This window comes from Pleurotus ostreatus (genome assembly GCF_014466165.1).
Source record: "Pleurotus ostreatus strain PC9 chromosome Unknown scaffold_3, whole genome shotgun sequence".
Taxonomy (NCBI): domain Eukaryota; kingdom Fungi; phylum Basidiomycota; class Agaricomycetes; order Agaricales; family Pleurotaceae; genus Pleurotus; species Pleurotus ostreatus.
The window spans coordinates 1,737,555-1,751,111 of record NW_023503158.1 but is presented as its reverse complement, the minus strand read 5'-3'; the positions used below and the strand labels follow the sequence as shown (position 1 = coordinate 1,751,111).

General features: G+C 50.2%; 4 protein-coding genes across 4 annotated transcripts; 1 reads left to right on the top strand and 3 right to left on the bottom strand.

The window, feature by feature from the left end:
* Window positions 1–89: 89 nt before the first annotated feature.
* Window positions 90–5,742, bottom strand: PC9H_005099 (uncharacterized protein; the record flags this gene model as incomplete). Its single annotated transcript, XM_036774675.1, has 16 exons — window positions 90–334; window positions 387–624; window positions 671–877; window positions 933–997; window positions 1,055–1,133; window positions 1,187–1,429; window positions 1,490–1,920; window positions 1,976–2,185; window positions 2,301–2,481; window positions 2,534–3,957; window positions 4,038–4,115; window positions 4,164–4,899; window positions 4,954–5,080; window positions 5,133–5,208; window positions 5,259–5,285; window positions 5,340–5,742. The coding sequence occupies 16 exons, from the start codon at window positions 5,740–5,742 to the stop codon at window positions 90–92; spliced, it is 4,770 nt and encodes a 1,589-aa protein (XP_036633177.1).
* Window positions 5,743–5,867: 125 nt separating this feature from the next.
* Window positions 5,868–6,950, top strand: PC9H_005098 (uncharacterized protein; the record flags this gene model as incomplete). The annotated part of the gene is made up of 5 exons (XM_036774674.1): window positions 5,868–6,136; window positions 6,239–6,409; window positions 6,464–6,547; window positions 6,605–6,798; window positions 6,865–6,950. The coding sequence occupies 5 exons, from the start codon at window positions 5,868–5,870 to the stop codon at window positions 6,948–6,950; spliced, it is 804 nt and encodes a 267-aa protein (XP_036633176.1).
* Window positions 6,951–7,686: 736 nt separating this feature from the next.
* Window positions 7,687–8,122, bottom strand: PC9H_005097 (uncharacterized protein; the record flags this gene model as incomplete). The annotated part of the gene is made up of 3 exons (XM_036774673.1): window positions 7,687–7,789; window positions 7,851–7,992; window positions 8,083–8,122. The coding sequence occupies 3 exons, from the start codon at window positions 8,120–8,122 to the stop codon at window positions 7,687–7,689; spliced, it is 285 nt and encodes a 94-aa protein (XP_036633175.1).
* Window positions 8,123–10,824: 2,702 nt separating this feature from the next.
* Window positions 10,825–12,766, bottom strand: PC9H_005096 (uncharacterized protein; the record flags this gene model as incomplete). Its single annotated transcript, XM_036774672.1, has 16 exons — window positions 10,825–10,983; window positions 11,047–11,296; window positions 11,352–11,362; window positions 11,415–11,485; window positions 11,542–11,599; window positions 11,653–11,801; window positions 11,854–11,962; window positions 12,013–12,026; window positions 12,084–12,095; window positions 12,159–12,191; window positions 12,246–12,327; window positions 12,379–12,403; window positions 12,460–12,488; window positions 12,548–12,562; window positions 12,613–12,661; window positions 12,714–12,766. 16 exons carry the CDS (start codon window positions 12,764–12,766, stop codon window positions 10,825–10,827), a joined length of 1,119 nt encoding a protein of 372 aa, XP_036633174.1.
* Between the last annotated feature and the right edge of the window lie 791 nt (window positions 12,767–13,557).

Below are 13,557 nucleotides of genomic sequence, written 5' to 3'. Positions count from 1 at the left end.
AGTCGAGCGGCCCGTATGATGCCCACATAGAGCTAGAACAACCATCTGCGTCCTTAGGGATTTATACGGCGGTCAAACTAATGCCCATATTACGGATCGATCGTCATCGCCGGATTCCCTCTGGCACGCTCTTCCTCTCCCAACCCCGCAAGCATGTCCTCCATAGCCACTTTCTTCTTCTTCGCTTCCACGGAATTTGTGCGGCAATCGCAGGCTCTGTTCAAAAAGTTGGGGTCACCTTCTAATGCATCCAGTGCCGTGATGGATGCGCGCCTAGCCGCCAACGATGCATTGGCATCCTGTGCGTCGGCTAAAATAACGTTGTGAACCACAACTTTGGGGAATCAGTTACTCCACATAACACACTGCGCTGTCAAACCACCTACCAGAAACATGGGGATGGGTCGCATCCTTCTCTTTGGAGATTTCGAATTGGTGACAACCATGTGCCTGGAATACCTCAAGCAGTGTTTTGGTCGGATGGTGAGAAAGCGTTCGTAATGTGATGTGCCCATCAAAAAAAGGTCGGAGGACTTTGTCGAAGAATCGCTCGGTTCCTTCCGGAGAAAGGTCATCCGAGAGATATATAGCGCCAATTATTGACTCCACAACATCTGATAGCGCCTGGGGACTATTAACGGGCATATCGCAATTCGGATACTTGACTTACTTTCGGTGGTTCAAGTTCTAGCCAATATTGACCCAGTGGCCTGCCGTCTGACTTGGCTGCCTCGCGCTCGGTAGCTTCCAGCGCACTAAGCCCATTGACGTAGGTATCGATTGTCGCTGATAAATTGTGTGACTCCAATAATATATGTTTGTGCAAACCAGACCAAACGCAGACCGCCGCTAACGCCGAGTTTGAAACCATTGCGCCCTGGGGAGAAATTAAATATTAGTGGGTTGCATGATCACCACGAGTAGGTCCAGACCTTGAGAAGAGTCAAACCGCCAGGGGAAAGCTGTTGATAGCGGTCGTAAATATGCCGAATCACCACTGTTCAGACATTGTCAATTAGTGCCCCCGGTTAAAGCAGTGCGTGGGTGTACACACTGAAATCAAGGATGGCATCTCCGATGAATTCGAGGCGCTCATAGGAGGTCGTGTCCTTGCCATGAATTGATATGTGTGTCTATATCGTAGCCTTGAGTGTTTGAAAAGGGACGGGAATAGTCCATCACCTACGAGCGCTTCAGCTAGTAATTGCGGCCGAATAAACTTGTGACCGATGATTGTCTCTACAGCATCAATGCTGTCTGATGATAGTCTCGCTGAAGGCAAAGGCGCCTGAACTTTGTGGCGGAAGTCGGACCACTGGTCGATATTAAGAATAGGGACATGGAGAGTCTTTGCAGCACGAAGGGCCGTTTCACGACCTCCCGTAATGTATGCTGCCCCAATGATAGCTTCGGCGACATCGGCAACTGCCTTGAAAGGGGGGGGGCAATGATTATCTTCACCGCAATTGACGGCAACGGTTGTTCGCACCTTATCCCCTAGCACTTGAGTGTCTTGCCCTATTTGTTGCCGTTTCTTTTTCCCTCGCCTTTTCTGGCTCTTTGTACCATCTTTTGTCTCGAAAGGCGTAGTATGAGAAACTTCAAGGGTCGAAAGATCTCCAGGTTCGATTTCTGGCAAAGGCTGTCCATCCGTCGACTGTCCCTGACTGCTACTGCCCTCCGCAAAATTGTTGCCCGGAGACAACGTCGCTTGCCCAAGTTGATAGTTGACGGGTTTCCAAAATTTGGTAACAAACGGCTTTGAAAGGATGTAACCAGGTAAGCCCGCACGTGTAGCATTTTGCAGCAACGATTTATTGCTAATTAATCGCTGCCGTATGAAGTGTAAGGCACCCTCGTTGGCCGTAGGGTTTGAGACGAATACGTATACGGATGATAGATACTTCAGGAAGGCATCACCTGGCGTCATAATGTAAATGGTACGGCACCCTCATGATGAAATCAGAGTATTCACCAAGAAGTTCTAGCCTTTCGTAATCGTATTCTATTGCAGAAGAAGGAGTGGATACCGCCATGTGAAGCAAGTCTTCGCGGACGCTGTAATCAAACAACCTGGCGTTTAATTCCTTGATGAGAAGAAGCTCATCAACTCTTCTCAAGATTGATGGTAGGGCCAAGGCTGTCCGGAAAGTACTGTGCGGTGTGGATATAGTTAGTTGTAGGTCTGGAAAACAAAATACGAAATATCAACCTAGCTGGAATAGTGAACTTAGCACATAGCTCCGGAATGAGATCTAGATAAATTAGGAGCTGTTTCATTTATGGGCTATGATGCTTACATTTGGCGCCAGCTTTGACCGTCTCGGTTGCCTCGCTGCTGGGCGTCGTTGGGCTAAGGCGGTTTAGGAAAGGAGGAACTCTCGAAACCTCGATCAAAGGTTGATCATCTTTCTTGAGACCCTCGAAACCGTGCCTTCGAGCCTTACAATACTCCAGCAGGTTCGGGTATTCCGCTTCTCGCTGTAGTAACCGATCGGCAATGTTCCAGGGCTGCAAAGTCATCGTCACTTACGAGGCTGTCATCTGGCTTGCTCAGGGGTGTTAAGTCCCTTCTGAGTTTAACCACTTCATAGCGCCTAGTAAATTCCACCCATCTATCCTGGATCACGGCATCTTTCATGTCGTCACCGAGAGTATTTTCATTGTCATCCTTCAATGGCAATGCCCACGCAGCAGCAGCAGAAGCCACAGATGCCCATGGAATAAGATCTTCTACGGACGGTGGATTCCATTGATCACCGCTCATGGGAGGCGTGCCTTGTGCGGAGTCCAGAGGTGCAAGGAAGAAAAGGGCGTCTTCGATTGCGCACATATACGGTTTGTTGCCTATCGCCCGGCTGAGTCGCACCGTATAGGAATGGAGGGATTCGAGTTTGGTTTGGTTCACTGCAAGTGGGGCGGCACGTTGGAATTGGACCGTGGCTGGTGATCCGGAGAAAAAGATCTTGAAGGGGGGTAGTGTAGGAAGTGGACGTCTGACAAGTAAGAGCATCGGCGCGTAATATTCTGAACTTCCGAGTTGGTCGACGGAGACAATAGTGGGAAATAACGTGTCTATGGGGTGACCGGCCGCACAGTGTCCCCAGAAGTCCGGCCTTTTCTGAGCGTACGTTCTCGTACCAGACCCACTTTGCTCGTCCGGGATAATATTAGCGACATTGGCGCTGCGTGATGGGCCATTGAGTGCGGGAAAGGAAGCCGCGGGTTTCGTGCCAGTATCTAAGGCATAGCTGAAGGAAAATGGGAATAAACGATAATCTAGGGATCCTGCCTGAGCTAAAAGTGTGCATGCTTGAAAACAAGCTGAGCGCCTAGCCTGAGCCAGGGATGGCGAAGGAAGCCCCGCTATATCTTTCATCAACGGCGGCGGAAGAGTTACCGTGCAAATATAACTACCGGCACCATCGGGAGTAGATGATTCTGTGAATTGGAAAAGCGGGCGGCTATGGAAGTGATCCCCATGAGATGTTTGAGGGACGAGGGTAGCGGCCATGCGGTAGACTACCGCTGTTGCATCCTGTAGGTAAATGCGCCCGCTAGTTGTCGGATCGATCACCGATGGTTCGGAGCAAAGGTCTTCGTCTTCACTTTCTGAAAGATATGGATCTACCGACTCGTAGATGTTGGCCGGTGGCGCGGTACTTCTAGGATCCTGAGAGACAGTATCGTACCACCGCAGAATATCAGGATGCGGCTGGGTGATTTCTGACAAGACTCGACGTTGCGCAGCATTATCTTGTTCCACCATGTAGATGAGGTGACTTTCTCGTCCTCGAGCACACGAACGAACATAGGCCTCCGAAACGTGGCTATGGAATAGGTCAAAGCGGATGACTACAGAGGCTTTTGGGACGCCAAGGTCTTCGAAGGACTTCGTCGCTACAAGGAAATTGTAGGTACCGGCCGAAAATTGCCTAAGAAGTGTTTGTGGCTGCACTGATTAAGGGGATAGCAGAAGACTGCGGCTGAACAAATACCTACTTGACTATCTGCTGCCCTGTTTCTCACGGCGACACAAGGACGCAAGAAGGGGAATTCTTCCCCTAGTGAGCGTAGCATGTCCACTATGACATAGGCAATCACTCGCTTATGGACTAAGAAGTATCAATATACGGCGTCGGGCGACACAGCTGTTAACTGACCAAAGACAATCCCTCTGAACTCTTCTCCATATGGTTGGCAGGCCTTCAGTAGTTCGACGAGCTTAAGTAGTTTGGGGGTCACATTAAATCCCTGCGAACTGGCGTCTAAGTTCGGCATCGTGTAGTTCCAGTTCTTGATTGTTTGAAGGCATTTTGACTGCTGATCCACGGCGTGCGTTCCAGAGATGGGGGGCTTGTTGTGATCGATCTGACCTGGGTGGCTCGGGGTTCTATTGGAAGTTCTTTCGATCGCCTGCTGAGCGCGGCGCCACACTAAGTCAGCAGCGCATAAACCAACTTGGCTCAATGCCCGTCGTGACGCTTTGAAGTGTCGACGCAGGATTTTCTCGCCTGGATCCAGCAGCTTCAATTCTGCCATCAACTTGGTGTCGCTAATAGCTGGAGGGGAACCGTAGGTGATAACAACAACTTCGCTTGGACCTGCTGAAAGGGACGAGGGACGTTCTGTGTGTTGCTCGGAGGTTTCAACAAGCGTTGACCGGAATATTGCTTCAACTTCGAATATGTTCTTTTCGAAAGAGGCGTACGAAGAATGGACAAGGACAAGTAATCGTGGAGAGAGAGATTTGGGCAATGAGGAGTAGTGTTCCATGACCTTGCTAGCTGTCATTAAGGAGGTATGTGTACCCTGTTCTTGTTCCTTGAAGGAATCAATGATAACTGTCTGAAAGTCGGACAGCGACAGTACATGGCGGTGTAAGGAGTCGAGAAGAGCCTATGTTGGCTCCGCTGTGAACTGCTGTTGAGACCAAAAAATCTAGTGACTGACCGCAACTTCAACTATATGCACGGCGCCGGAAGTCAGGGTCCGCGCGTTCGGCGGTGATAGGTGTTCCTCGACAGCGATACCGCGCGACCGCAACGCTAGAGCACTGTTTTGGACGCAGGGAGTACTCCTGCGTGCAAGTAATCTCAGGTTAATGAAAGCTGAAATGCCATGTCACTTACGCAACGACGAGAAGGACAGGCCGATCCGTGCTTTGGATGGTCCACTCGGCAAATTGAGTTATGAGTTCGTATGAAGCTAGGATTTGAGATCAAACAATGCTTCACGGTGCGAATGGCAACACCGACCTCGTTGTGTAGACAGGGCGCCAATGGCTGTTTAGACAGAAGTAGACGACGACGGAAGGAGAATAGAGGTAAGACTCTTACTGTTCTCTCGTCTGGCTTGTTCGAGTATGTGGTTTATGTGGTCGGATACCGGAAGATGATGCAGATGGACAGACTGCTCCGCCACATTGCCATGGATCTCTGGGAGACGCTGGCTGATCGAACCTGCAGGAGATTCCGTCTCCTCGGTCGACGAAAGCTTCCGACGCTTTGCAGGTCTGGAGCCTTCAGCATTATCGGACCCCCCCAGAGGAGGCGCGGCAGATGCTGGGGTATGCAAAGCATCTGCAGGAGGATTTGCCGCCGCCCCGCCTGGCATGGTAAGCCTGGCCGAGCTACTCGCAAGTCCACTCTGCGCATTGGAGCCCAGAATGCTGTCGTCCTCATTGAGAGGGCCGGGAGGCTGGGTCCGGCCTTTCCAGCTGTCTTTCCAGTGTCTCAGCATGATCGTGGTTGAAGGAAGAAGTAAGTTCCCTCATTTCAAGCGCCCGTTGTCCTGTTGGTCTCGTGACAAGCGCGTTTCTTTCCGACCTGCCACCACCGCGTCTCGCGACGAGCAGCTGGGGTTTCATGCCGTCGGTATTCTCAAAGGACTCGACAACGAACATCGACCTCCCGAAATTCGACTCGCTGCTCGTCAAAGGCTCTTATCCACCGTCTGCGCCCATTCACCTCTGCCTTTCGCACATAGCAGAGTCAGGGACGAGCCACGGTGCGGTTATCCTCACTCCCTCGAAAGAACAGTTGGAGGGAGCCCTCTTGGCGGAAAATGATCCCTGGCTTCAGAGGAACTCTGGCACGGGAACCGTAGCTGCCATATCTCGGCGAATCAACGTACTGTCGGTGCTGCTTCCTCCTCATTCAGTAGGGACGGGCCTCTGATTGACTTTGCCTCGGACTCTGCCTCGAAATCACCCTCTTTCTACCTCCTCGCTTCCCAGATACCCACCAACGCCCCATCACATGGTCTTCTTACTCTCCATGTTCCACGCAGCCGATCCGTCAAATGACCCATCCTGGAGTACGAAGACCACGTTCCCAACACCCCCCTCTCTAATCGTTCTCCACGAGCTTTCATTTTATTTCACGTCGGGAACAGAAGCAGCGGCGAGGTACCACGCCCCATCTTCCTGGCTGCTTCTTAAATCATGGGAAACGTATTTTAGCTCCCAACCCACACTATCCTCGTACCTGGACCTGGTCGTGAATGCCCTTGCTGCGGCATCGTCCCTATCGAAGCACCCTTCAAAGTACGATCTTGCGCGATGGGTTCTGTTGTTCCTCCATTGAATTTTAGCTTTCGACAGCGGCACATCGACGGGGGTTTCGTTAGCCCTCTTTGATTCTGGAATGGACACCCTGCGTTTACCCATTCTCAAGGTGCCACGCTTGTCTCACCCTCATATCGAAGCTCCAGGAGAAGCACCAGACGAGCCTCGTGTAGAAGCTGTCTACCAATTTGCACGCAAGTATTTTGAGTTCATCCTCGAATTTACGCTCGGTATGTTCTAATCTCGTTTGTACATAATGGTTGGAAACAAACCGTTTCTTCTAACGATTACTATAGAGCACTACGATGAGGCCCCTCAATCTTCGACTGCACCGGCTAGAAAAACCGTACGCTTACTCCAGAAGGACCGATTCATTAAATGATCATGTAAAGTAGTTCATCTCCGCATTCAATTTTATCGTTTTTCTCAGGTCGCATCCACCAACGCCACTAAAACCGTATAATCACATCATGCTGTATCTACGTTTTGATAAAGTTGATATCACTGCTTCGTTCTCAAAAGAACAGTTTAGTAACAGGTCTATCCATCGATGAATTGCTAACAGGATTTCGTCTGTATTTTTATACTCGATACAATCTAGTGTAGATACATTAGAAAGTTAGAACAAGCTCTGGATATCGTACAACACCGTAAAATAACCGACAAATGTGAAAGCGTATAACATGCGTCCCAAAGCGCAAAAGCTGTATAGATATCTCCGGACGAAGGGGTGCGGGGGTGGAGAGAAGCTTTGAAATCTAGGTCAACCGCGAGAGAAAATAGGTCCAAGCGATGAAGATTTCAAGAGAAAAGGCATCGCAAAAAGCTTCGCGAGCACGGGCGCATGAAGTCTTTGAGAAAGGTGTCGTGAAAGGCCGTATTCGTTTTTCGAATTTGCTTCGTGTTCATCGTCGTTCGCAACGGGGTCCGTTACGGGCTTGCTCAACCTCGGTCCTCAGCATCTTTGCTTCCCAGCGTCGCCTGTTACATACGGTAAATCGGTCTCCCCCTCTTATCAACCTCTGCGCCAGTCCTAGCGTCGACGTATCGGGGGCGTTTGGATCTTCCCAAGAAACCCCAAGAGCTGTATTTGCCTTGGTGCTTGTATTTCACCCCCCCTACTGATCTCGGAGACAACCCAAAGAATCGACGTAGACGATCAGTGAAAGAGAGCCGAGGGCCGTATTGACCTGAATACGCCTGAGGGTAGGCGGTATTGGCCTGACATCAAAGAGCACATTGTCGGTAAACTGATATGAAAGAAGGGAAATTTTCGACATACATAAGCAACCGTGCTACCGCCTGTAGATATGACCTGGGGTGTGCTGGAGTGATGGCGATGGTGTCTGCGACTGTGGGAGCGTCCGTGACCGTGCCTGCTCCTGCTAGGACTCCTGCTACGGTGACTACGGTGGCTGCGATGGCTGCGACGCGATGAAGAGGGGGCTATCACGACGGGGGTGGCTGCGCTGGTGGCATAAGTTGGCTGGCCGGCGTAGTAGCCACTGGCATACTGGGCTTGAGACGCGGGATACGTTTCATAGCCGTGGCCATGGTGGGAAGACGAGTACGCAACGGGTTGCGGAACATAGGATCCTTGGGGTGGATAGTAGCTCATGGTGGGTGATTTGTAGAGAAGGCGAATCAAGTGTCAGACGAGGAGCTTTATCTGAATCCGAACATGCAGTGACGCTATTCTTGTGGGAACGCCGGTGGATTTAGAGGCAAACACAGCCCCATCGGAAGGGTGGTGATCTCATTGGATATCTTTTGTGCAGTGTAGACTACCTGAAACATGTATACACGAGGCAAGCAAAATAAATGAAGCTGTTACAAGGTTCGCTCCAAGTCCTGAAAAACACCTGCGTGGTACGCGGAGAAATTAGGTTTCGACAGAGGATTTGACCCCTTCGCCATACTGGATTGTGTAGTCGATATGACTGATGGACGAAGAGGGATCTACATCAACGGATGGTCTTCAATGATGCACAATAGCTTCGTTGATTGCATGGAATGGAGGATTCAGGACACTTGCTTCTCGTCCTCAAGTTGTCGCGAGAAGGTGACAACATGCCCGAGCCATTGTCCGTAGACAATGGTCACTTTGCTATGTCCTTTTTATGACATATCCCGCCTCTGCCTCCGGAAGACGGATCATCAGTAGTAGCTGTCACGAGATCCGTTTTAGACAATGATGGGACAGCGCTAAAATCCAAGAAGTACGGAATTGACAGGAAGAACGGATCGAGTCGGGCACCTGAAGAGCTTGTACTGGTCCTCCATGACTCGGAATTGGGTTTTTTGGGTTTTATCAGATAAGGAATAGATGTGTATGGTTCAATCCATATCTAGCGCGACGGCCAGGGGGAGAATGCAAACGAAGTAGCCAAAGACGGAGAGGCATCGACCCCACAGCAGCAGGCAATCAATCTGACCGAACGCGAACACACGTCTCATCAGCAAATGTGCACAGATAAAGAATAGGAAGGACACGAACACATCGAGTCCTAGGGAATACAAGAGAAGGAAGTTAGCACGTACGGAGGATGAGGAAGAAATACATCAGAAACAAATGGGGGCGACCCTGTAGAATGAAATTCATTGAAATAGGGTGCGAGGGAGCGGTCAGTCTAAGCGCAAGCGAATGGCATATTCGAGCCTTGGTTTCTTGAGAGGGAGAGGTAGCGCGGGCCGGGAAGACACATCAATCCTAGAAGACGTCCAGGGTTCTGAGATGAAAACGGTGGGCGTAGATGAGACAAGGAGGTGGCAAGGAAGGTGATATATCTAGCTGTGGGCCAAGGCAAGTTTCCGTCCACTTGGGACAACGGCCTGGAGTGAAATAACTAGAAGATACCCACACCATGGATGAGAAGATTGCTCGGAGGATCTGGATCCACCGTCTCCAGCCCCGAGACCGTGACCGCGCCCACGCAGAGGAAAGGCGAATCGATGTTGGATATTGGGTATCGGCCATTGCTTGCATAGATCGCCGCGCAGTTAGGCAAACCAGTGACCCAATCCATTCGTCGTCCAGCGCATCCCCTCCTCTCACTCGACCGCGCTCCACCTGCAACCCCCTCAAGCGTCCTGCCTAAACTACTCCCTTCAAACCTTCCAATCGCACCACATACTCTCGCGTCTTCAATCCACCCTATACCCTACTCAATCTCAATCCACCACTCGACTTCCCTCCCTTGTTTTCCTACTTCTCTCACTTCTCTTGTCTCTCTTGCCCTCCCTCCCCAGTCACTGATCTCAGCTCCCCCTTCGACTGCCCTCGCCGTGTGTGCACGGCGTTCGCAATCCCCTACGTCTACCCGACGTTGATTTTGCTGAGAACGCAAGGGCGTTCATAGCGATGCGATGCGTGCGTGTATATGAGAGACGAGATGGCAGTACGCGATGGCCAAAGTGGACCATATAATGCGGGGTAACCGGGGCATGGGTAGGCGATGCATTTGTGGGGTGCGATAGACCGTCGTCGTCAACGGCTGACGTTCTGATTAACGAACAGTACTGTGAAGTGAGCAATCGTATTCAACAATTATTGCGGTTCATGTACCTATTCGTGCGCCGTAGTGCGGAGATAGCACGTTGACTCATTTCCTGAATCAACATCAACGTCCCTTCCTTTGTGTGAATCAAAAGTTCGAAGGGTTAAGAATCTCAGCGCGTCGGCGTGGTGGTCGGATCCATTCCTCGGCATGTCGGGTTCAATCGGCGGTGGTTGAGGTCGGCTCGTATTTAGGGCAGTAGCAAGATGAGTAGGCAGAGGTAGAATCTACAGGGACCTTCGCCAACACAGTCAGCATGAAGACACAAGATGAAGATCAAAGCAAAAAAATACAGTCGAGAAGATTTCAAGAGTAGGAGGGAGCTGAACTCTCCAACTCACCAAATACCATCTTAATCCCAGTCTCCATGGCTGAAATTGAGAACAATCAAGAAGAGAATACAGCGTTACTGAATAATTAGTGAGAGAGAAAGGGGACGACAGATGTTGACTTGTGATTGAAGCCAGTGCAGGGTTGACTTCTGCCACTTCCCGAAAACGAAAACGCGAGACGTTGTAGATCACAAAACTGAACTCACACCATCGTTATTTCTTTCGAGGACTCTGCGCTTTTAACAACTTATATACCGCGACAAATCATGGGTGTACATACATCGATATCCATTGAAGCAAAGAGAGGTTGAAGATCTCAGCACCGAGAACATAAATAACAAAATGCACAAATGCAAGCCGCTTCCGCTTATTGGGTGTAAGGGTAATCTTGGCTCCTCTTCTGGCGAGGCAGAGGATCCTGAAGGCTCTCAACAACCCTGGTGACGTTTATGCCTGGTTGTTCCAAATCCTCCTTCACGGCTCCTGGTAGGCTGGGAGTGCCGAGTTCATACACGCCGGTCATGATCTATTCATTACGAGTGAGAGCATCAGCAACAGAAACCCCAAATGACGAAGTACGGGTATTTACCTTCTGTGGGTTTGAGCTCGTCCTAGAAGACTTGCTCCTACCACCGCCGCTAGTATCACCTCCACCGACTCGGAACGCAGGTGAGCTTAGTGTCGCGCCAGACCGTAATACAGTCCGAGAGTTGTCTGTGCCGAATAGGACATTGTCTTGATCATCGACGACGAGATTGTTCCACCCGGCGCGAGCATTCAGAGTTGATAAAAGCGAGTTAGTGTACAGCTTCGAGAGCGGGAAATCCCAAAGGAAGTTCCTGGATCAATGGTTATCAGAGATTATACGATGCGTATGGGTCGGACCACGCTTACATTGATGTATTCTGATTGGGAAGTGAGTGAGATGCAGTGCGGAGTGATTGCCTATAAACTTACCTTGATGGCTAAGAATGAAATCACATCCAACGCTGCAAAGAGAGCCGTGATCATCCCAGTTTGGATGGTTACTGTTGTGGAGGGGTTCGCTCGTATATCCATAATCCACAGCAAAAGGAATACGTACATCGCATGATCCTGTTGATGATATCATCCGTAGCGCGAATACCAGTCTTGCGTTTATACTGAGCAAACATGGTTCAGTAACGGCTAGCCGTGTGCAGATGAGGCAACCTACCAAGTGGTACACCAGGCTAGAGGTGATAATGACATCAGCGGTGGCAGAAGAAACGAGCCACGTAATGATGGCTGGGGACATTCTTTGGAGGCTGGGATAGGTGAGGCTCTTGGTAACCGATGTGGTGATTGCAGCGGAGTATGCTCCCACTGCAGAACGGTTAGGAACTGTCAACGTGCAAGAAAGGGCGCTCGGCATTACCAAGTGAAGAGAAAGAGAAGAACACGATCACAGTGGTGATTGCCTTGGACTGACTGATTATGTTGATTCGCCATGCAATGAAGCACTGAATCGGCGTCGAAATCATAACCTAGACAGATGTGAGCTCGATACTATGGATAGTCTAGTATCTGAGCATACCATGACAATAGGATCTGGTGGGATGGAGTCAGCGGTTAATGGTCGATTGAGGGGAATCCTTGAAAGCGTACCAGACATAAGCACTATAAATCCGGGCGCAAAAATGAATAAGCCATGCTAGAACTGGGCGAGCGGAATGTACGTACTGACTGGAATATTGCTTATTGCGTCCATGGTACCTACGGCGAGGGATCAGGGGATGACGTCTGCATAACTATCATAGCAGTACGGACCAAATCTCAAGATGAGGGGTTCGTAGATGATGCCGATATCAAACCCTGTATTGAGTGTTTCGACAAAAAAGAGGTATAGAACCTGATTTAATCAATCAGTGAGGGTTGTCGCGAACAGTTAAACGAGGCTCACCAGGTAGCGGATCCAAGCTTTGTCGCTACCGTGAGGTCAGTGCCATGTGTCAGTAACCGACGAAACAAGGTCGCAGCTCACTTCGTGTACGTCTGGTAGTAGATGAAGCACTGAAGATGCAAGGGTGAGTTTAACCTCCGGTACATCGAACCAGCCTATGTCTACATACTTGAACAGTAAGGACCTTGTGAACGTATCAGTATTCACCGCTAGGAATGAGATGATGGGGCCTACTCCATACAAGATAGCATTAAGCAAGACTCCGATGAGCATCGGTCCAAACCTGTGTCATAGGATTAGCTGGATGGCAGCGTTCATGCCTAGAACAGATGTACAAGAGTTGGAGGTTTGGCATAGGCATTGACCCCGTCGATGGCGGCGCGTCCATTATCGAAGGGTTTGGGAGGCGACGGGGAATATGGAAAAGTAGGAGGCCAAGAAGTGCGGGGTTTGTGACAGCCTGCTCCTACTCCTAGCCTCCGAAGAAGAAAGTTCTTATCCACCGATGAATCCGAGCATTAACGCCGGATATAGATCTTTCTTCACACTAATGTTTCACCACGGTGACCGGAGCCCATCATGATTGAACCAACAGCTTGGGGGGGGGGATCTTCTGGCAAAGGGAATATGTGGTCCTTCTCATTCTCATCACCCAGGCCGCGAATCTGCATCATCGCTGAGGATGAGAAGGCCAACTAGGACTAGCTGAGATGGTGCCGCACTAAGGGAGCGATAGCCTGTAGCATGCATCTGATCGGCGTCTGTCCAGACAACAAAGTTGATTCTCGACGTCTCAGGCTATTTTGATTCATCAGACTCAAACCATCAGCACTCTGAGAGTAAATCAGCGGTGGAACTCTCTGACCGTGTGTCGTATTTGATTCCTGCATCATAAACTTTGATGATAGAACCCGCAGAGCCGCGTGCCCAGACTGATTTCTTTTACTTTCACGTTATGCTGCAAAATTCCGCAAGTAGATCAGTGGGAATGGTCCTCTCTATTTGTACAGCTGGGTCGTTCCACCGAAGATTGGAGATTGTCTGGAATACTACCAGTTACTGTAATAGTATGCCGTGGGTGTCGTGGTCTGTCGTGGTTACTACCCCTACACGTGCGGACGGCGCCTAATATCAGTTGAAAAGGAGCGTAGCTTTCTATCTCTTCCTCGGATGCTCCGG